The sequence below is a fragment of the Somniosus microcephalus genome, chromosome 23 (assembly GCF_052327205.1).
Source record: "Somniosus microcephalus isolate GS21.2 chromosome 23, FLI_Smic_1.0, whole genome shotgun sequence".
NCBI classification, from domain to species: Eukaryota; Metazoa; Chordata; class Chondrichthyes; order Squaliformes; family Somniosidae; genus Somniosus; species Somniosus microcephalus.
The window spans coordinates 17,880,406-17,903,528 of NC_141009.1; the positions used below are offsets into that span (position 1 = coordinate 17,880,406).

General features: G+C 45.3%; 1 protein-coding gene across 6 annotated transcripts in view; it reads left to right on the forward strand.

Annotated features, from left to right (window-relative positions):
* The first annotated feature begins 14,631 nt into the window (after positions 1-14,631).
* Positions 14,632-23,123, forward strand: part of LOC147101696 (netrin-G2-like) — a 113,314-nt gene continuing 104,822 nt past the window's right edge. The window contains exons 1-2 of one of the 6 annotated variants that reach the window (XM_085965515.1): positions 14,633-14,989; positions 15,343-15,923. In XM_085965515.1, coding sequence (XP_085821641.1) covers positions 15,696-15,923 — 228 coding nt within the window. In that variant the 5' untranslated portion in view covers positions 14,633-14,989; positions 15,343-15,695. Of the gene's footprint in view, positions 14,990-15,342; positions 15,924-23,123 lie in introns of all 6 variants that reach the window. The other 5 variants (XM_085965517.1, XM_085965516.1, XM_085965520.1 and 2 more) reach the window with 5 other exon arrangements.

Sequence of the window (23,123 nt, forward strand, 5' to 3'; positions counted from 1 at the left end):
CCAAAAGCTCCCCATTGGCAAAATCCAGCCCCTAGTATCAGTAATGGTGACCATGAAACTACTGGATTGTCCTTAAAAACCCATCTGGTTCACTAATGTCCTTTAGGGAAGGAAATCTGCTGTCCTTACCCGGTCTGGCCTATATGAGACTCCGGACCCACTGCAATGTGGTTGACTCTTAAATGCCCTCTGAAATGGCCTAGCAAGCCACTCAAGGGCAATTAGGGATGGGCAAAAAATGCTGGCCTTGCCGGTGACACCCACATCCCGTGAATGAAAAAAAACCATACCTACTTTAGACGGGGGTGAGCTGGTATGAGAAAGCGTACAGATCATTAGCAAACAAAGTCGGTGAGCAATCGCCTATTGGTGTCCCATTGAGGGGCATTGAGCTCTGATGACCTGAACATTGTCTTTGGAGAGCTACATTTGTTCAGGAAACCCAAAGTTCACATTAGAATTTGGCTTCCAACCTTTTGAATTGCCAAAATAGCTGGACAGACTTCTATTTCTATCTTTTAATTTTTCCCCACACATTTCCTCACTGTCTATCAATGCCACTCTATACTGGCCAACAGGAGATGCACTGCAAGGGTGGTGAAAGTGTCTGTCAATTTTTGTTCCCCCTAATGTGAAGTAGCCAATCACCCTGACCTTCACAGGTTTGTGTCAGGGTAGCAGTGTTAACACCAGAATGGACATTCCCAATATCTGCAGAAATAAACCAAGTGCTGCCGACAGTTATGAATGAAATTTGCTCGCTCAGCCTTACTTACAGGGAATACAACTGAACACGTAAGAGATAGTATTTCAGTTTATTTATTTATAGTGCGCTATTTATTTAATATTACACCAGATTTATAAAAGGGAACAATTGACAAATCTCTTGTGCAAATCTCCTTAAACTGGACATTGCCTCTTTAAGGCTGGAGGACAGTCTGCCCTCAGTCAAGAGAATGTCCCAGGAGAGGCTCTCAGTTTTACACCTTCAGCATTGACACACAACAGGCAAAGGGAATTTGGTATGAGCCCATTTCAAGTTTGAAATGATTGTGAGTCTGATCATTTTGTTTTATAATCTACCAACCCCGTCCCCCTCCCCACACCCCAAAGGTTTGAACTGGACAAAGAATCCTTAGCTTGATTCTATTTTTTCCTTCCAGTCTATAGATCTTCGCAAATGGTAATTTAACAGAGACTTGTCAATTTCTAAACATTTTGAAGCAGCAATGACCTCCAAAAAAAAGTGCCATGGAAAGTATTTTGTTATAACAGAGTTTTATTTTTTTTCCATAATGAATTAATTTTTTTTGGTGCCAATTTTCTCCCCTTCAAAAGACACGGATTGCTGCAGGGGTACAGCTCCACGGGCACCAGGTGCCTATGGTGTCTTACCCAAGTGCCTATTCTTCAAGTGTGTGAGTGCTGGCTGGCTATTTTTCCATGGGGTACCACGGTCACGCCCACCTGATATTCACACTTGCCAGCAAGAGTCGCTTTTCCCCCTCCGTAGCCCAAGGGCACTGACGCCAACTGCAGCAACCCTACTGGCACAGGCTAAAACCAGCTAGCTCAGCACATGCCAGCAATTGAATCTGGGATTTCTGGTTTGCACAGCTCACTTACATGCTGCTGCTGCCAACTATGCTATCGAGAGTGCCCTGACAACACGTTTTTGTGTAATTCTAACTAAAGCATTTTCTTCAAATTGCTCAGCATAACTGACTCCCGTTTTCTTTTTGTGTTCATCAAGGCGAGGAATGTTAGCATTGGGGATTGGAACTCTTTCTATTTTAGGCACCCAGGGTCAGCATCAAGCCCTCCCAGGTCAGGTACAGAACAGTCAGGTGCAGAGATAACCTCCCGCTACTCTGCCCCAACAATGTGCCTCAACCCCAACCTGGGGAGATCATTCCCTACGGCACCAGCTTGCTGCTGGTGTCAAGCCAGTTCCGAACTGACATTGTGGCAAAGCTTCTCTCCACTCTATTTTCCTGTTTGCCATAAAGCTCGATGATAACAACATGCAGACGCGATGTCATCTACACTGACCACGTCCAGCACACCAGCGTTCTGCATCTTGTCACACCTGGCCCAACCTGTAACACAAACTTTGGAAGGCCAAGGGAAACTGCAAAGGGATATTGGCAAGTTAGAGAATGAGCTAAAACATGGCACATGGAATTCAATGTCAGTAAATGTGACATGCTGCATTTTGCTAAACAAAATACCAGCAGTAAATATAATCTAAATGCAAGTAGACTCGGTGCTGCGGAAGAGCAGAGTGACTTGGGGGGTACAGGTTCACAGGACCTCACCTCAGCTGTAAAAAAGCACTAATAGAATTCTAAGTTTTATCTCAAGAGGCGTAGAATACAAAACTCAAAAGGTAATGATGAACCTATATAAAAAAGAAAGAAAAGACTTGCATTTAGATAGCGTCTTTTACGACCTCAAGACCTTCCAAAACACTTTAGAGCCAATGAAGTACTTTTGAAGTGTAGACACTGTTGTAATGTAGGAAATGCGGCAGCCAATTTATGCACAGCAAGCTCCCACAAGAAACAATGACATCATGACCAGATCATCGGTTTTTCTTAGTGATATTGGTTGAGAGATAAATATTGTCCAGGACACCAGGGAGAACTCCCCTGCTCTAAGACCTTAGTTAGAATATTGTGTGCAGTGTCGGGCTCCAGCCTTTAGGAAGGATATTGAGGCTTTAGAGAATGTATAACACAGATTCACTAGGATGCTGCATGGTATGAGGAAATACAAATAAGAAGGAAGACTTAAAAAATTGGCACATTTTTTCATTAGAACAATGCAGATTACGGGGCAATATGATAGTTAGGATTATGAAAATCGATGGAACAGGATCAATAGAAATTATCACCTCACACTTCCCAAACCCCTTACAGTCCTCTTTACTGTTTGCCAAACCCCCTACTTTTGTCTTATCAGCAAATTTGCTATCACCCTATGCCCGAGCCTAAATCATATATATATCACAAACATGACTTTCCTTTCATAAATCAATGCAGTGTCTCTTTGATTGTTATCCTGTGCATTTCTAAATGAGTTGCATGGGATCTTTATCGTGCCATATCCTCTATAGTTTTTTCCACCTGAACTCCCACCTTTAAAGATCTCCGTATTTGCACCCCTGGATCTCTCTGCTCCTCCATCTGTTAAGAATCATACTGTTTAGGGGTATACTTACTTTCACTTTTTTCCCCAAACATGCTACCTCACATTTCTCTGCTTTGAATTGCATCTGCCACCTAATTGCCTACTCTGCTAATCTGTCTATGTCCTGCAATCTGTTTGTCTCAGTTTGTCAAGCCCCTAATTAGGTATCATCAGCAAACGTCGATAGGCATTTCCCTTGTGCCTACGTTCAAATCATTTTTATAAGTGGAACACACGCCGCACCACAGGTCCCTGGAGTATATCGTTACCAACATTCTGACAATCCAAATAACTCCCATTTACCCCTTATTCTCTGCTTTCTGTCCCCTTTCTATCTCTCTATCCAAGTACATTCACTTTAATGCCACACGTCTTAATTCTCATAAGTCTCTTATGCCTCTGAAAATCCAGATATATACAACATCTACTGTATTCCCATTAACTGTAATTTCCCCCCCCTCAAAAAAAAATCAATTCAATTTGTCAAGCATGACCTACCTTGACAGTGACTGACAAATAACAGGCAGTCTAAGAACTAGAATCCATAGCCATCTGACTGGGAGGAAGGGACTTAATAGGGCATCAGAATGGGATGGAGAATTGCTCTTTTAAAAATGCTTGAATTTTTTATTTGTGCTCATCATGGTGAAGGATATTAGTGCTGGTCAATGAAGCATTTTTCTAATATTTTGTGTCCTGTGTTAATATCAAACACTCCCAGTTCAGGTGAAAAGTGTATTAAATCCCAAATAATGCTCGCTCCATATTGTCATATAATTCTCATTAACCCCAATCTCAATAGAGCACTTCATATTTTACCAGTATGATATTTCCATTTTCCACACGAGCCATCCATTTCTGAGTATGATTGCCAATGTGTTCATTCATGCAAAAAACAGGAACACACCTCAGTTAGTAAACACACTGTATACTGTGGTACTGAGTCATACAGACCAGGAAGGTCTAGGTTTGAACCCTAGTCTGTGCGGAAAAGGCCACGAAATGCAGCATTACTTTTATAGGCCCATGCAGGTCAGACTCTCTTTCTTATTCTTCTCAGCCAGTAAGTGGGAAGCTCCAGAATTAGTCCCCAAATTCTAAGCTAGAGAAAGGGGTGAAAACAAGTCGGGTTCCTGTGGAACTGCATCTCCATTGGAGTAATTAGCTTCAGGAGAAGAATACTAAGATGAGAGAAAATTAGACAGAATTTTTAAAAAACACAGTTGGGCCACAAAGAAACTGGGTTGAGAGTGCCCAGATTACTCATTAATGTACAAGAATCCTGATAGAAAATAAAGCAATTATGCTGACTCCTCCACTCCCATCAATTAAAAATTTGCTGGTTGCTAGGCAATTACAGGAGAAGGTTAGACACTGGTCTTTCACCTTTGGGATCCAAGTCAAATCTAACTCAGACCCATGGGAAATGAGCTTGGGCCATCTCTATTTAGTTCCTAATGGGCATGTGTCAACAGCACAAACTGCCCCCCACCCCCCCCTCAGAAAGGCCACAGAATAACTGGTGTTGGAAATGGAAAACTTCACATTGATGCAGTAGGGGGTGTTTGTCTAAGGTTGGGGCTGGAGCCACATTGTTCTGGCAGAGTAGTGCCTAATAGTGCTATACTTGACCTTGGAGTGCTTGATGCTGATGTTGTGTGCCTGAAATGGAAAGAGTTCCATTCACAGTACCAATATTCCTCACATAGATGGACACAAAATTTAAAGTTTTTTCATAGTCACTTGTTCACTATCACTACTTAAGCATGTGTTTGATGTCTTGTGCATTTTACTGTTGCTTTATAATACGAGTTTCCTATGTAGAGCAGATTGTGTGAAACATGCCATCCATCTATTGGTTTGTGTTTGAATTTATACTGTACACTTAACACAATATAGACAATTTGAAGCTACTTACTCGATCAACATGGAGCACACAGGATTATTACAAGATGTATTGTTCAGATGAATCCTGATTAACATATCACTGGTATCCAGGTAACTCTTTGTACAGCCTCTTCAATAATTCATCCCACAACTCAATCTAATAAAACCAAAAGAAAACACAATTTACACAAAAGTGATTAGGCTTGTAAACCATACTGCTGTCTAGATGCAATGTTTAATTTAGTGAGGTGAACATTCAAATAGAATGACTGTGGAACCTTTTGTACCTCAAGGAAGAATTCTACATAATGGAAATGAAAATGGTTTGATGCATTGGAATTGTGTACTTGAATCAGTTATAGGCATGACAACATAGAAGATTTATTTCTTATTTTATATGACTTTAGATAGACAAATAAATGTGATTTTAAAAATTGCTTTAACCGGACGTATCTCTGCAACAATAATAACCAATACACATTTCCGGCTGCACAATCAGACCTTGCCAATGGGAAATGTCCATCCAGGATGGATTTTTGTTGTTTGTATTAACACCTTTGTTCAGAAATAAATTAAATTAAAAGTTATTTGATTGATTGAACAAACTGGTTCAATATGTTAACATATGCAGATTAACAGACTAGATGAATCCAATTACCCTGACTGTTTGAACCACTAAAGCAAGCTGTTTGCAAGAAAATGATAATACTTAGATATTAACATCCTACCTCACCAGGTGTGAGTGCTGATCTCAAAGGCATGGTTGTAAATTGAAAGGATTCCCATGACATAAATCACAGCTCTAGATATTCAGCCTTAAGCCTATCTAGAGATCTGAACTCTGAAGTTTGAAAATTTGTCATCCACTTATAACATCACATTGTGAAGCTCTACAATATTCATCAAAACTACAGCCAATTATCAAACTGTACAAGAAATGCATTCTATAAAGGGTTTGTAACTTTTTATGGACTGATTATATTTTTATTATTCTTTTTTTAAGTGTTGTACTTTCAGTAACTTGTGTCTTTCTGCTTCTGTGTATCTCTCAACCTGTAAATAAAGCTGACTTAAATTTAGCCTGAATTATTTGGTTTGATGGTGAGATATTTTGCATCTTTTGAAGGAGACAGAGAATATAATGGGCATCCCACATGATCTTTAATGCATTCAGTACCATAATTCAGAAGTAATTGTTCATCCCATCGCACACTATTCCGCTTGTGGCATTTATAAGGGCTCAGATTTCTGTTTATAGGTCACTTAATCTGCTCATGGAAATCCCTTTTTTCTTTTGGGCACAGGACAAAGGTGTTCTGGAAAAAAACCAAATTGTAACAAAGGGTGATGTATTACCCTTTAAAAACTAAAGTTAAAAAGAAAAGTTAGTCAGGTCCTTTTCATGAAAATTGAAGATCAAATGTATCCACTTTAATACAGTGAAAGTTATGTACCAACATCCCAGCTGTCATGCTAAAGATCTGTGCATCAGAACTAGCTGGTCCCTAGCCAAGCATTACATACTATAATTCGGGGTAATTGTTCCTCCCATTGCACATTATCCTACTCATGGCATTCATAAGGCCTCAGGTATCTTTTCATACGACATTTGGTCTGCTCATTGTGTAGCTATGAGACTAGTATCTTCCTGACAATGTGGAAAATTGCCCAGGTATGCCCTAACCACAAAACAGGACAAGCCTAAGCCAGTCAATTACTGCTCCATCATCCTTCTCCCAATCATCAATAATGTAACAGAAGATAATGACATCAAGTGACCTACTCACAAATAACCTTTTCACTGAAGCTCAGTTCGGGCTCTACCAGAATGATTCAGCTCCGGATGTCATCACAGTCCTGATCCAGACATGGAAACAAGAGCTGAATACCAAAGGAGAAGTGAGAATAATTGTCCTCTACATCAAAGCAGCATTCAAACACCAAGAAGTCCTGTCAAAGCTTAGGTCAATGTGACAACCTTCCAGTGGCTGAAGCCATGCCTGACACACAGGTAGGTTATTGTGGTTGTTGGAGGCTAATCATTGCAGCCTCGGGACATCATTGCAGGAGTTCCTCACACCAGCGATCTCAGACCACCCATCTTCAGCTGCTTCATCAATGGCCTTCCCACTGTTATAAGGTCAGGAGAGGGGCTGTTCATTGATGATTGAGTTCCTTTTACAGCTGCTCCAATAATGAAGTGATCTGTACCAGCCTATAGCAGGACCCGGACATCATCCAGGCCTAGGCTGATAAGTGGCAGGTAACATTTGTACCACATAAGTGCCAGGCATTTTGAGAGACCATTTTGAACAACAGAAAGTCTAACCACCTCTCCGTAACCTTTAATAGCACCACCAGCACTAAGAACAACAACAACTCGCATTTTTATAGTGCCTTTAACATAGCAAAACATCCCAAGGCACTTCACAGGTGCGATTATCAAACAAAATTTGACACCGAGCCACATAAGGAGATATTAGGACAGAGGTCATAGAGGTAGGTTTTAAGGAGCATCTTAAAGGAGATGAGAGCAGTAGAGAGGCAGAGAGGTTTAGGGAAGGAATTCCAAAGTTTAGGGCCCTGCTATCCACATCAAGGGGTCACCATTGACCAGAGCTTTAACTGGACCGGCTTGGATCGGGTGGATGCGGGGAGGATGTTCCCGATGATGGGTGAAACTAGAACTAGGGGGCATAGTCTTAGAATAAGGGGCTGCTCTTTCAAAACTGAGATGAGGAGGAACTACTTCACTCAGAGGGTGGTAGGTCCATGGAATATGCTGCCCCAAAAAGCTGTAGAAGCTACATCATTACATAAATTTAAAACAGAAATAGACAGTTTCCTAGAAGTAAAGGGAATAAAGGGTTATGGGGAGCGGGCAGGAATTTGGACATGAGTCTAGGTTCGAATCGGACATGGCCCTGTGGGTAGCAGAGCGGGCCCAGGGGCCATGTAGCCTGATCCTGCTCCTATTTCGTGTGTCTAATTCTGTTAGATTCAGGAGATGGTTCTGTGATAGTGGATTGGCGGTTAGGATCAGATCAGCCATGATCTTATTGAATGGCGGAGCAGGCTCGAGGGGCCGATTGGCCTACTCCTGCTCCTATTTCTTATGTTCTTATGTTCTTATAACAACAGCGTGGCTACAAAAGCAGTGCAGAGGCTGGGTAATCTGTGACAAGTGACTCACTTCCTGGCCCCCCTCAATGCCTCTCCAACATCTACAAGACTCGCGTCAGGGGTGTGATGGGCTTTTCAACACTCGCCTGGATGAGTGCAGCGGCAACATCACCCAGGACAAAGTCGTTTGTTTGATCGGCGTCCCCAATATTGGACTCAATATCCCCCACCTGTGCACTACCAACAGCATACACTGCAGCAACTCACCAAGTTTACTTTGGCAGCTCCTCCCAGCCCCGCTACGGCAATCATCAAGAAAGATAAACGTAAATCTGGAACTTCCTTTCTAACACCATCACGGTAGCACCATCGCCACAAGGACTTCCCTGCTTCAAGAAGGCCGGCCACCAGCTTCTAAGTGCAATTAAGAATGGGCAATAAATGCAGCCTTGCAAGTGTTACCCACACCCCAAGAGCAAAAAAGCCTTAAATTTAGAAATACAAATAATATGGATTATATTCCTGTTACCTGACATTGAACAGTGTTAGTATCACATTGTGTAACACGGACACAATAGCACACAAACACAGAGACACATTCTAATCCCCCATTAGTAGCAGCTCCGGTTGCTTTGCCGCTGTCCCTGTCTTGGGAAATTAGCAAATCCCCCTTTATATGGGGCATTGTTACATATTGTAATATTTGTCATTGAGGTTAACATCCAATAGGTCAGGTAAGGCATTACATGACTGGCCTCGTTCTCTATCAGTTAAATTTTTTTAAAGTACGGACTCAGGCCGGACTGAACAGGGGTCTTTCTGTCGGTCCGTTTTTGTAGATGCCCCTATTCCTGAGAGTGGACTAGAGTGACCTGCTCCTCTCCTGAAAATCCCAGCACTCTGTCTCTCCAGGATAATAGCAATCACCGGGGGGCCAGTGTCCCTCCCATTCCCCTCTCCCTCCCTACCTCTACCGCCACCAGCACCACCCTCGGCTCCTCCCCACACCAACATTCCCCGCTGAAACACTGACCATGATAACACTTTAAAAAAGTAGTCACTTCTGCACCTGTAATTTGGCGGAGATTTCCAACACTAGTGACCAAACTAAAAGGGGTGGACCGGCAAACACCGAGGTTTGACCTGCAAAAGACAAAAACAATGAGGCGTCTCTTCAAGACAACGTCTAAAGTAAAACACAATAACAAATACAACAACGTCAAGTGGATGGGAACTGAAATAAAAAAGGGACATTGTCAGGTCAGGAATGGGGTCGAGAGAGGTAAAAGTGTCAAGTGGGGGAATGACAATGAAATAATGGGTAATTATTGGAACCTGCTCCGTGAAATAGCTTCTGGACATGGTTAAAATACACAAAATAACTAAACGATGGGAGCAGCGACAGCACATTAAACCCGAGCAGTCATCACTCATACATTTTAAATCAATCGTGGTGACATTTTACTGCAGGTTTCAGTGGATCTGTTGGAATGAAATGACTTTTACCCGATGACCTTGAAGGTCTCATGTCCTCTATTTCGTGCTAGGAAAGCACACAAAAAAATACGATTTAGCAAAGAGTGCAACATCATAGCTTCGAACCACCTGAAGTCCCCACCCTCTCTATTGGTTTATTCCCTTTTTAACAGGATGGCAGCAGTAAGGGGCGAGGCTTTATCTATAACCATCTCTAATCCTTTAAAAAAAATACCTAACGAGATTCCGACCAGTGTAAACTCCGAGTTTCAAGACCATTAAATAACGAGGGCCCATACCTTTCCCTGGCTGCATTTATTAAGATGAATGAATGTTCGTGGCTTGTTTTCTCAAACCTGACTACAGATACTGGAAAGCGTTGATGACTGAATAATGTGACGCTATTTGGCTTCGGTGACAGTGGGACTCATTCTATCACATACGTAAATCAAATATTAACCTCACAGCCAAAAATAACATCGCCCGTGAGGGCCACTCCATCGCAGTTAAAATGAAGCCTCAAAAGTTCAGGTAATTTACCAGGATTAGAGGAAGCAATCGGTGTCATGATAATCGCTTGAAATTCCAATCACAACCGGTACAGTCATCCAGAAAACACAATCAGTCACATGGCAACAGGAATAATATTTACACTGGTGACCGTAATATCAAAGTTGACAACAACAGCAGCAGTCATAATGACATAATATCACTTGCTGCCGATATGCTATTGCAAAACAAAAAGTATTGGAGAGGTATGTTTTAGAGTCAGAGGTCTTTCGAAATACTGTCTCAAAGCCCAGCACGAGCAACTACAGCGGAAAGTTAGAACAACGCCCGTGACCCTCCTGTCGGAGGTAGTGTAAGGGCAGTGAAAAAGATCACTGCAGTTTTTCCTGAGGGAAAAAAATAGCATTACATCCAGTTTATGTATATCCCTGATATAATCGAAACTGTGTACGCACCCCAGACAGACAACTCACATAGATTACACTGGAGAGGCAGGCCAGGTAGACTGATTGAGTGGCAGTCAAGTCAGATACACAGGCGGATGGAAAGATCGATAAATAGATACATAGATAGATACTGTCGAATAGATAGATAGGCGGGCAGACAGTATCAGTCAAACAAACGCCAAGGATAAAAGATATCCTATAACATGATTTAAAGGAAGAATAACCTACCTCGTTTCCTTATGGGTTGTAATATGACTTATAAAATGTTTTGCTATATATCTTCTAGTACATTTTAATAAGAACATAAGAAAAGTCAAGTAAGATAAAAGACCATTCAGTCCATCAAAAGTTCTCCCTTCAGTCCCTAACTCTCCCAGTCTAGCAATCAATGTATTGAAACACCCTTAATGCTCATAGCAGAGTAATAGAGATATGAACTTTTGGTGTGTTTAAATACTGCACATTTTCATCCCTTTTTGGGGAGTTGAAATTCCTCCTTAAATCATTTTAATTATTTTTTGCTCATTTATATTCCTGATATCTGAACCAACTAGGCAGCCTTACTTTAAAGCAAGATTTGGGGTTTAACTTATCTAAGCCGTTTAATATTTTATATACTTCAAAGAAACTCCACTCTAACTCTCTCTAAGGTATAAAGACTGAGATTAAAAAAAAAACTTTTCTCATAGCTCATCCACGTCACAATTGGAAATATTCTTATTGCTCCACTCTATTCCTTCTCCAATCCTTGCACACTGCTTTTGATAGGTGACCAGAGCTGCACACAGTAATTATCTAAAAAAAAAGCTTTTCCACCACCTACAAGGCATAACTCAGGAGTGTGATGGAATACTCTCCACTTGCCTGGATGAGTACAGCTTCGACAACACTCAAGAAGCTCGACACCATCGAGGACAAAGCAGCCCACTTGATCGGCACCCCATCCACCACCTTACACATTCACTCCCTCCACCACCGGCATACCGTGGCTGCAGTGTGTACCGTCTACAAGATGCACTGCAACAACTCGCCAAGCCTTCTTCGACAGCACCTCCCAAACCCGTGGCCTCTTCCACCTAGAAGGACATGGGCAGCAGGCGCATGGGAACACCATCACCTCCAAGTTCCCCTCCAAGTCACCCATCATCCTGACTTAGGTCGCTTGGTCAAAATCCTGGAACTCCCTCCCTAACAGCACTGTGGGAGTACCTTCACCACATGGACTGCAGCGGTTCAAGAAGAAGCCCCACCACCACCTTCTCAAGGGCAACTAGGGATGGGCAATAAATGCTGGCTTTGCCAGCGACGCCCACATCCCGTGAATGGAAAAGAAAGTGTAATCTCACCCAATGCGTTGTACAGCCTCTGCATAACCTCGGTAGACTTGCATTGTACTATACTGGTTATTTTGTTAACTTTTTGGATTCTTTGTGCAATGTGGCCAGCGTGCACCAGTGCAGGCGGTAAGTGCGAAGGAGGCTGGGAGCCTGAGCGCTAAAGCAAAATCTGCTCCCAACTTCTATATTAACTAAATGGCCAGTCCATAATGCGGCTATAGCATCTGATCAGTGTCGCGGCCACATAGCACTGAAGAGGACGCCGTTATAAATCTCTGTCACTGTTTCCCTTTGCCTCCCTCAGTCCCCATGGTTGCAGTGCCCCCGTGCCTCCACTGCCCCTTACCCACTTGCCATAGTGCCCAGTGTCCCCCACACTGGGCAACTACCCGCGACACAACTAAGCAGCCAGCAGTCCATCACTGGCTAGCAGTGCCTGATGATGCAGCCCTGGTACTCCGCACATGTAACGAGACACTTATACCAGCCAGTAAATTATACCAATGAGTTGACCTCACATTTGCATAACTGAGTTCCCTTTCGAAGTCTTGCTGTTCTATTGGTGTTGTGCTCATGTCACACATTATTTGGCCCATGTGCAATACTTCACATTTAAAAAAAATTAAACTTCATTTGCCACCTCTCTGCCTATTTGTATCAATGATCCAAATCCTTATTTTATTAGAATCTCCCTGTTTCAATATGATCCACAAATGTAACAATCTTGTAGTATTTGGCAGACTGCAAAAAAGATTGTATGTGGTTTGAAAATCAGTCCCTCAACATCTAACTCAATGGCAGCAAACTTTAACAAGATGATGATAAATCTGACATGGAGGTCAGCTCCTGGTGTCCCACCCTCCCCCCCAAAAAATCTGCATTTTTACCTGACTCCTTTCTCAGGATAAGAAAACCCTCAAATGCTGGAAAATTGGTGTCGAAAATAGAAAATGTTGGAAATTAGCAGCAAGTTGATGGAAAGACAATTAAGATCTTGGGTCAGAGCCTTTATCAAAAATAGCACATGGGCTGGAGCAACTTCACCCTTCTTTAGGGTTAGAGGCACAAATTGGGAAAGGGCCAGGATTAAAAGAGCAAGTGGGGGGAGCAACAGGTAGTATGTTTGATTTGTGACTGCTGGTATGAGAAGTGGTTAGCGGTCCCGAACAAACCGTTAACCTGTCAGTTGGTAATCCAACCTGCTGTGCATTGCCAACATTTTATGTTTTCATTTTACCCGCCAGAACTACTTTAAACATTTAAAATATGAAAAAGTTTGCCCTCACCTATTTCTTCTTCTCTTCTTCTTCTTCGGCAGTCCCTCGGAACCGAGGATGACTTGCTTCCACACTAAAAATGAGCTCGCAGGTGACTGATGAGTCCAATGCAGGACCTACAGTCTCTGTCACAGGTGGGGCAGACGGTGGTTGACGGGGCGGGTGGGTGGGGTGCTTGGGTTGCCTGCGCTTGGCTTCCGCTTGCTCCCAGCGAAGAGACTCGAGGTGTTCGGCGCCTTCCCGGATGCTTCTCCTCCACTTTGTGCGGTCTTGGGCCAGGGATTCCCAGGTGTCGGTGGGGATGTTACACTTTTTCAAGGAGGCTTTGAGGGTGCCCTTGAAGCGTTTCCTCTGCCCACCTGGGGCTCTCTTGCCGTGCCGGAGCTCCGATTAGAGCGCTTGTTTTGGGAGTCTCGTATCGGGCATGCGGACGATGTGACCCGTCCATCGGAGCTAATTGAGCATGGTCAGAGCTTCAATGCTGGGGATGTTGGCCTGAGCAACCTATTTATTTCCCTGCTGGTAGTCACAATAATAATGATCCTAACTAGTATTATCTTGTTCTGTATATTTGATTCAATTTTCCAGCGCAAAGACTTGGTAACAATGCAGAGAGCACACAACCAGACTAGGTTAAAGGTCAACCAAGCACTGTTGGACTAGGTTAAAGGTCAACCAAGCACTGTTGGACTAAGTTAAAGGTCAAACAAGCCCAGTTGGCACGTACTGCTTTAATACTAAATAATTCATGGTTTTTTTTGCATTGTTTTCGACTTAACAAAAAACAATTTCGATAGTCCTGTGGGCAGATTGGTTCTGTGGCTCGTGGACTCAAGCTCCGTAGAATTTATTGTTGGCCCATCTGTCTGCTGGATTTGATTCCATTAAGCGCGGTATAAACTGCTTTGATCTCCGATTCCTTCAGTCGGTGGGCATCTTTCAGATTGAATGTCACCTCACTCGGCACTAACAGGATCCGAGAGATTACTGTGACATTGCATCGACCCCCTCGAGTCCTACCTGTGAGATTAACCCGACCAACGCTGTCCGGGGTGTTCGCTGCGAGCACTGACAGTATTTCAGTAGAAATTAAGATTGTAAATAAACACATTCAATAGCCTTGACATTTCTAACGGCTCGCCTTTAAGAAAATGCCCCTTTGAGAGTGTGTTTGCTGTTGTTCCCTTGCGTTTTAATAGTGCATTTATTGTACACGTCTTCTCCTAAAGCTGATTCGCCCACCCATTAAGAGTACACCAATTGTACTTGACTCTCTCTCTCTCTTCCTTCCCCCTTGAAATAAAGCTGACTGGTGTACATTTAGAATTAACTGTGTTTCTCCTTCAAATCGTTGAGAAGGATTTCCCTGCGGATTTCGACCCTCGTGTTTCCCACGCCGGTCAGGCGCTCCGGCAGCCTGTCCCTTTAAGAGTAGACGTGGCTCTCCGTTTCCCCTTTAAGCTGATTGGGGCGAGCAGAGCCCGGGGCTGTGCGGGAGGAAGTTGCGCAGACTTGAGGCAGCTCTGACATAAAAGCACAGATAGTGATTGAAAGTGATGTTAAAAGGATTTAGCCTCCGCATTAAGTTGGACGAGAGCATTAGCGCAAAGTCCCGGCCATCTGCCCTTGAAGCCGGGAGGCGAGGCCAGAAGCAGCAAACCCGGAGCGCAAAGTCAGCCTGTCAAACAGCAGCCTCCAGCACGCGTTATGTTGCAAACCCCGGATCCCGTCCTTCCAGCAGGTTTGTTTCTCTTCTCACTCTCTCTCTCTCCCTTTTTTTTTCTCTCTCTCTCTCTTCCCTGTCTCTCGGTCTCTCTCTCTGCTCATGACCCCGAGCTGTCCTCAGTCCCGCAGTGGAGTGTGCGCTCAACTCCCGGGCATGCTCCAAACCTTCCCCCTGGACTTAGCTTTCAAACTGGGCCGGGGTGTGTGTGCGTGTGTGTGTGAGGGCTGCTGTGAGATCGTGAAAGCCTCTTGTAGATAGGAGTCACTGAGAGAGCGGGAGACAGACACTTTTCCAGCGTGTGATCTTGTCTATTATATGTGCCCAGATCATTTCACACCATTTCCCCCCCCTGTTTCCCTTTCAATTAGTTCTCTACAATGCACAAGCGAATTTGGAGCGGATTGGAGAGGAGTAGGACTCAACGCTTCCAGATGTGTCGCCAATGATTCCCAGTTGGATTTGGGAAGACTTTAGAGCGGCTCGTTTGAATTTGGAGAGCGGCCAGATTGCCTGCATGTTGAATGAAAGTATTTGGATCTACGAGGTTTGCCCTGGCTGGAGACGGTGTGGAGTCTCTTTCGGAATAATGGAGTTTCCCGGGATGCTGCCATCCCCCGCTGCCTGATGTGTGACTGGTGTCCATGCTGAGCCTGGCGCTGCGCCCGGTGCGCCCTCGCCATCCGCCCCCGAGCCCTGTGCGTGTGCGCTCCGCCCGGGGACCATGCGCTTCGGCCCCATGCTGCAGCTGGCCGCTCTCATCTACACGCTGCTGCCGGCCAAGACCCAGTACGACAGCTGCAAGTCGCTGGTCAACACTTATGACGCCGACCCTTCGTGGGAGTTCTCCGCCTGCCAGCCCAGACCCATGTCCGTGAAGCAGTACCTGAAAGTGAAGGTGGAGCCGGCGGGGGTGACCTGTGGAGACCCTCCCGAGCGCTTCTGTGCCCTGGTAAGAACCAAGGGTGGGGGTTTGGCCGGGACCGGGGATGTTTTTCCAGTTTAGATCTGTCAGTCTAGTGCTTTCTAAATTCAGTGCTGAGGGAGTATAACACTGTATAACAGTATAACAGTATAACACTGGCGGCACGCTATGTTACAGCTTGCCATGAACAGAGAGCCAACCAGTAAACTAAGAAAAGAATATATATAAACAATGCGAATGTATATTTATACACTCAGGGATATACCTGTTTAGACACTGTATGAATAGAACTGCGTTTATGTGGTAAACCATAAATGTATTTTGATGCTTTGGCAACATAAGATGTAACTTATCATGCCAATAAAGCGATTTGAATTGTGAATTGTGAATTGTGAGTGCTGCACTGTCGGAGGTGCCTTTGTCGAATGGGGCCGTTTGCTCTCTCAGGTGGACATAAAAGATCCCATGGCACTATTTCAAAGAAGAGCAGGGGAGTCCGGGCCAGTATTTATCTCTCAATCAACATCTCAAACCAGATTATCTGGTCATTTATCACATTGCTGTTTGTGGGAGCTTGCTGTGCGCAAATTGGCTGCCGCGTTTCCCAGATTACAACAGTGACTACACTTCAATAAGTACTTCATTGGCTGTAAAGTGCTTTGGGACGTCCGGTGGACGTGAAAGGGGCTATATAAATGCAAGTCTTTCTTGCTAAAAACCATTCACTGATCCGACTCCGAGTAAACTGTCGCTGGAGATGTCACTGCCTATTACAGCGGCGGCACCTTCGCTTTGACATGAGCAAGGAAGTGGATCAGAAATGCTGATGTATCTCAGGAAAGATGAAATTGGTAGCGTGTGTGTGTGGGGTTGTGATGTAGGGAGGGTGAGAAGAGAACAGATACTGGGAAATATAAAGTGGGATTGAGTGGAGCAGAGCGAGACAGCGGGGAGCCGAGCTGGCCGCACCGCGGCTTTATTTATGATCCAGGAAACATCAGAGTTCAGATTTCAGGAGATTATCCCATTCTGTTGGGTCTACTCCCCTTCCCCGTCCCTGCTGCCACACTGAGAACCCGCACTACAGAAGTTTCAGATCATTTTTTTTAAGTGCAGTTTCTCTCCGGGTTCCAGCAGCTTAAAGATTTAAAAGTTGCCAAGAATACACTTTAAAAAAAACGCAAAGAAACTCCTAACAGTTAAATGGTCTGTGTGTCTGTCAGGGGATTTTCTCCCTGCTTTTTATCTGAGTGATTAATCCTCTCCGCGCTGAATTACTCTGCGCTGCAGACACGGGAATGGGAGAGTAAATCCCACAGCAGCCACTCCTCACAGCTACACACACACACACACCCTTCCGTGCTTTTCGTCGGGACTCGGTAACTGCGATCGGTAAAGTGCACGGACGCGGCGTGGAGAGAAGATTGACTGACTCCGTCTGCAAGGTTTCAGCTCTGCCCGATGTCCCCGCAGGCTGGAAAGCGTATTGGAGGGGGGTTTGGTGAACTCGGATTCAGTGGGTTGCCCAGGAGCCGAAATGAATGCACTCTGCAACATCAATAATTCAGTCTAGAGCGAATGCCGCCGGTTTAGTTTTTAATGCACACTTGGCTAATAGACATGCAGTTATTGGGAATGGACGACCAGAGACTAGAGCATGTTTTTAAAAAAAAGGCAAATGCATTTTCATAGTGTATGCGCCCTACACACTGCATCGGGATTAGTGCCCCAGCAGATTGTTAAAATCAGCCCCCCTCCCAAATGTTATTTTTGATAAACCCGGATTTACACAATGACCACCACTTTAATGCGAGGCACTAGAAGGGAACTAGAAACTGGAGTCAGTCTCCAAACTGTGCAAGTAGATCCGGGTACAGTCAGTGCTTCCACTGAACTTTGTTCTTCGACCAGCTTCGTTTAAAATAAAACTCCAAAGATACAGTGGAGACGGGAGTAGTGAACAGTAACTAAACCGAACCCGACCTCCGTCCTTGTACAGTCTCCCCCCAAACAATTCAATTCTTTGCCTCTCTCGATCACGCCCTTCTGGTTTAAGTTCCCCCAACAATCTGTCTTAAACTGGATAAGCAGCAAGACCTGTATGCATCCTGATTTTATTTTAATCCCTCTTCCCCCGCTGCTGTCTAGTTGAAACCCCGAGGAATCGATTGGAAAGAAATCGAAGAACCGATTTAAGAGAGATTTAATGGCTGGGCTGACTTTTTTTAAGTTAGTTTCAAATCAGGCATGTGTGACAACTGCCCGGCGAATATGACCGAGACTGTGAGACACATGGAACCAGCTCTCAGCCCCACTCCCTCTGCTAAAGTTTGTAATATCTCAGTTTTCTTTTGTAATAACACCGCAGAATCTCATACCTCTGAAATGTAACCTAGAGGCCCAGGGCCGCGCCAATCTGTATGGAAGTCAGGGACTGAAAGATCAGCGGTTTTAAGAGATTTTTCGACTCGCTCAAAACTATCGAGTCTCACCAAACATCGATGCTACAGTCGGGATTTGTGAGATTGATGCAGATATTTGTGGATGGGAACAATATAGCCCCCCACCCCCCACCGACACAATGTCAAGGTTAAACCAATTTTAATACATTCAAAAAACCCAATCTCGCATCTGCTGGTGTAGAAGCTGGTTTAGGAATGGGATTCTGAGCACAGTGAATCCTGCGATATGAATGAAACTCGGGGCGATGGCTGCAGGGGAGCCACGTTTTTAGTCTAATTTGCGACAATAATGTTTCCGAAACTCAAGAATATGTACAATATAATTTAACACAAACGAAAAAAAACATAATCTTTCGTCAGGCGGAGCTGATGGGGGGGTGGGGGGGGGGGGCGGACTGTCGCTTAAACCGCCGGTCTGGTCAGTCGGAAGTGTGACGGAGATGATGGATGGGACTGACTCCAAAGGGAAGTCAATCCAGGACAGTCCCCAGAGGACACAGGTTTTAAACCGCGTTATTTGTTAATGGGCGGCCGCTTACTGTAGTCAAATAAGCAACTGTAGGAAGGAAATGCACAGCGAACACTAACACTAACGCACAGATAGAGGGAGGGGGGACCATGGGCTGTGTGCTTGGTGCAAATTTAAAATGACCAACTTAAAAAAAAAAGTAGTTCATGTATATTTAAATAGTTTAGCAGCCACGACAGAATGAAACACGTTTTCTACTGTGAATATCTGAGACTAGAAAGCGGTCACTCACCGGAGATCCGTGTCCAGCACAAATGCTCAATGGAAAGGATGACGTGGGCCACGGGTATTTTATTTTTGTGAATGGATTTATTGTTGCCAGCCATGACTTGTTTTCCGAGGGCACAGATGTGAGGGCCCGCTCCCAATAGGAACCGACAGGTTGTCCCCGGCACACCGTGTCTGAGGATGTCCCGAACCTGCCGCTCTCGCCCCGCTGTCCTGTCAGCCAAGCCCCAGGTGTCAGGGGCGAAAGGGGGTCTCCCTGTCGAAACGTTTCTTCCCCTGCCGCCACCAAGGTATTGGAGGTTTGCACCCAGGTTGCTTTCTGCACTGATTCCCCTCAAACTCTAAGTTATTACTGTTTAAACATATTTTGGGGAAACCAGGGACAGCGATTGTAGTCATCTGGGATTCAGGTTTAAGTAACTAGACTCCCACATGACACTTCAAAAGTACCTCATTGGCTGTAAAGTGTTTTGGAATGACCCGAGGTCGTGAAAGGCGCTATATAAATGCAGGTTCTTTCTTTCTCGTTACTTGCAGGCTAGTAATAATATGAATAAAGACGACATGGCTGCAGGAAAGTTTTTTTCCTATCCATCCCAACGCCTTTAGACCACTGCCCGTAGAGATTCCCATTCATTTGTCGCCATATCAAGTCTCTCCGAAATCTCTCGATTCAGTGCACCGATCGCTGCAGTGTGGGTGAAGACTGCCGCCGTTCTGTGGCCAGCAGGACCTCACGTACAGCAGTGACCAGTGACCAGTGGTGGGTGGGTGGGTGTGTGGGCCGGGGCACCGGCGGAGCTTCTGCAGAGAGTGCCACGGGAACTTTTAACATCCACGTTGGTTGAGGCCTCAGTTTCACTCCCAGCCAACCCGTGCGGCCCTCGGCGGTGGAGTGCTCAGGTCCCGGAGTGGAGCCTGACCCACAGCCACCCACTGAGGCAGAGGGCGTGCGACCAGACACAGCAAGGCTGACGCTGGCAAGACCGTTGCCAACTCCACCAACCAGTTGGAGAAACCCCCATTACAGCCTGGCAGAGTCCCTTGGCAACACAGTAAAATGCAGAAAGGTTTAAACGCGGTGAATGTCCTGTCATATCTCAGCCCTCAGGTCAGTGGAACAGGGGCTGGATAGCTGGCTGGTGTGAACTCTTCGCCCCCCGTCCCTCAAAGAAGACACAACACACAAGCAACGGTGTCTTTTTCCTCTGTGTCATTGGGCCAGGTCACCAGTTAGGGTAGAATCGCACCCACCCGCTCTCCCACTATTCAGCATTGGCAGTGCACTGGGAAGCCATGCCTAGGATCCCGAATGAAAGTTAGGAGGAGTGCCAGGGAGCTGTTAACGGGAGAGCGCACCAGGGTGCAATAACTAGCAACTGAAACTAAACTACTGGAAATCTGCAATAAAAAAAAATCCGGAAAGGCAGTTGGTGGGGTTCGGTTATTGGCGGGTTAATGGCCGGGTGGGACTCGTCACCAGAGAATCCGTCTCTTTCTGCATTTCCCGAATTGTTATTGCGCCTATTTGTAACAATGAGCAGGAGTTGGGACAAGGAGCCTCCGGGGCCTGTCACTCCTTCAGCCCTGTTTCTCTCGCCTGTCCTTTCGTTGCTGGCGTCCAGCCGGCTGGCAGCCCAGCCCCGTTAACCAGGCAAATCTCGGTGAGATGATCAATGTTCCGGCCACTGGACACGAAGGTAAACTAAACTAATGTGGCTGAAAGCCCCCCGCCCACTACACCCGGTGACAGAGAGTGTGTGTGTGTTTTGTTTTGTTCTTTTCTAATTCGATACCGGGGCGCATTTCAAAAGATTTTTTTAATGCAACGTTATAAATCCAAACTTTCAACATTGCCCATAGGAGAGAGAGAGAGAAACATACAGCCCAGCGCCTCCAACAGACCACTCACAGTGGCTCCAGACCTGGGTACTCCCGGAGCCACCCAGGCTACTTCTGACACACATTTCTGTTTCTCCAGTGTAGACAGATGGGAACAGGGGCGAGGGGCGGGGGACTGGAGCAGCCTAGTATTATTAAATATTATGTCAACTGTCCATTCTAATTGAATTGAAGCTCATTGATGGGAGTGAGTGAGACTGAGCGGGGCCGCTTTGTTGGGATAAGGAGGGGAAAAGCCCATTTGGAAAGTTGTTGAAATCGTCCCCATTGGAAAAACCTGTGTGTGTGTGTGGGGGGGGGGGGGGGGTAAACTGTCTCACTAAAACTGCTGGAATAGTTCCTTATTTCTTCCAACAGGGAAGAAATATTTCCTTCTTGTTGTCAGTTGTGACTCAGTGGGCAGCACCCTCGCCTCTGAGTCAGAAGGTTGTGGGTTCAAATCCCACTCCAGAGACTGGAGCACAAAAAGCTAGGCTGTCACTCCAGGGAGTGCTGCACTGTCGGAGGTGCCGTCTTTTGGATGAGATGTTAAACCGAGGCCCGTCTGTTCTCTCAGGTGGACTCAAAAGATCCGATGGCCACTATTTTGAAGAAGTCTATGTTTCTATAGATATATTTCTTAAGGCTGACGGGATCAAGGGATATGGGGAGAAGGCAGGGACAGGGTACTGAGTTTGGATGATCAGCCATGATCTCATTGAATGGCAGAGCAGGCTCGCGGGGCCGAATGGCCTACTCCTGCTCCTATCTTCTATGTTTCTATGTTTCTAAGAGCAGGGGAGTTATCCCCGGTGTCCTGGCCAATATTTATCCCTCAATTAACATCACTGAAAACAGATTATCTGGTCATTATCACATTGCTGTTTGTGGGAGCTTGCTGTGTGGAAATTGGCTGCTGCGTTTCCTACATTCCAACAGTGACTACACTCCAAATAGTACACCATTGGCTGTAAAGAGCTTTGGGTCGTCCGGTGCTCGTGAAAGGCGCTATATAAATGCAAGTCTTTCTTTTTCTTATATTTTTTAATCTGCTTGAATATTTAATTTTAAAAAACGAGGAGCCGGAAATGCATCTTTAATATTTACACTTAAATCAATGCAATCCTGAGGGGTGGGAGATGGGAGAGAAGTAGTTCAGTTCTGTGAGGAGTTGTGTGGATCCAGGGTCCCGAGCCAGCAGCAACAAGCCCATCCCTCCATCAGCAGACGGAAGATCTGTGTGCGCCTGTCTGTTCACCACAGAACCCTCCTGGGTCAGTCATTAAACCAGAGCAGGGTTTTTGGGGGCTGGCTGTAGTTTGCATTCGTTTTAAACACACAGCACACGCCGTTAAGTAAACAGAAAGTTACTAAATATTCCCCTGTCTATTCCCCATTCATTCAGTCAAGTGTTGACGCCCGTTTTGTGATAGCAGCGGGTCTGGACAGCCACATCTGATCTCGCAGTCTTCGAGTTGGGAGGGGAATACATCCATGTGTAATGGGCTGGGCACATGGACCGTGTGTGGAGCCCCAGCCCTGGTGGGATCCCCACCGCCCATTAATCAATGATAACCTGGTCATTCACAACAAACATGCTTTGCATTATATCCAAGTAAAACCTACTGGCCCGGTTTAATCCGGGTAAATGAACAGGGCCACACTCCCGCTGACAGGGAGCGGGCACCTCTGCTGTAGTTTTGGGAGGGGTTGGGTTCATTCGCTGCTGGTTCCGGCTCAGACCCTCCCTCCTCCTTACGCAGTTCGATTCCTCTCTCCTTCCCAATTTCTTTCGCCATCATTACCCTCTCTCCCATCCACACCCCAGCCCCCTTATCTAGGTGCATCGTGCTCAGATATTAAAGGGTAGATAGAAACTATTTCCGCTGGTTGGGGAGTCTAAGGCTAGGGGGCATGGTCTAAAAATTAGAGCCAGGCCTTTCAGTGGTGAAATTAGGAAACACTTCTACACACAAAGGGTGGTAGAAGTTTGGAACTCTCTCCCGCAAACAATTGAGGCTAGATCAATTGCTAATTCTAAATCGGAGATTGATAGCTTTCTGTTAACCAAAGGTATTAAGGGATATGGGCCAAAGGCGGGTATATGGAGTTTGGTCGCAGATCAGC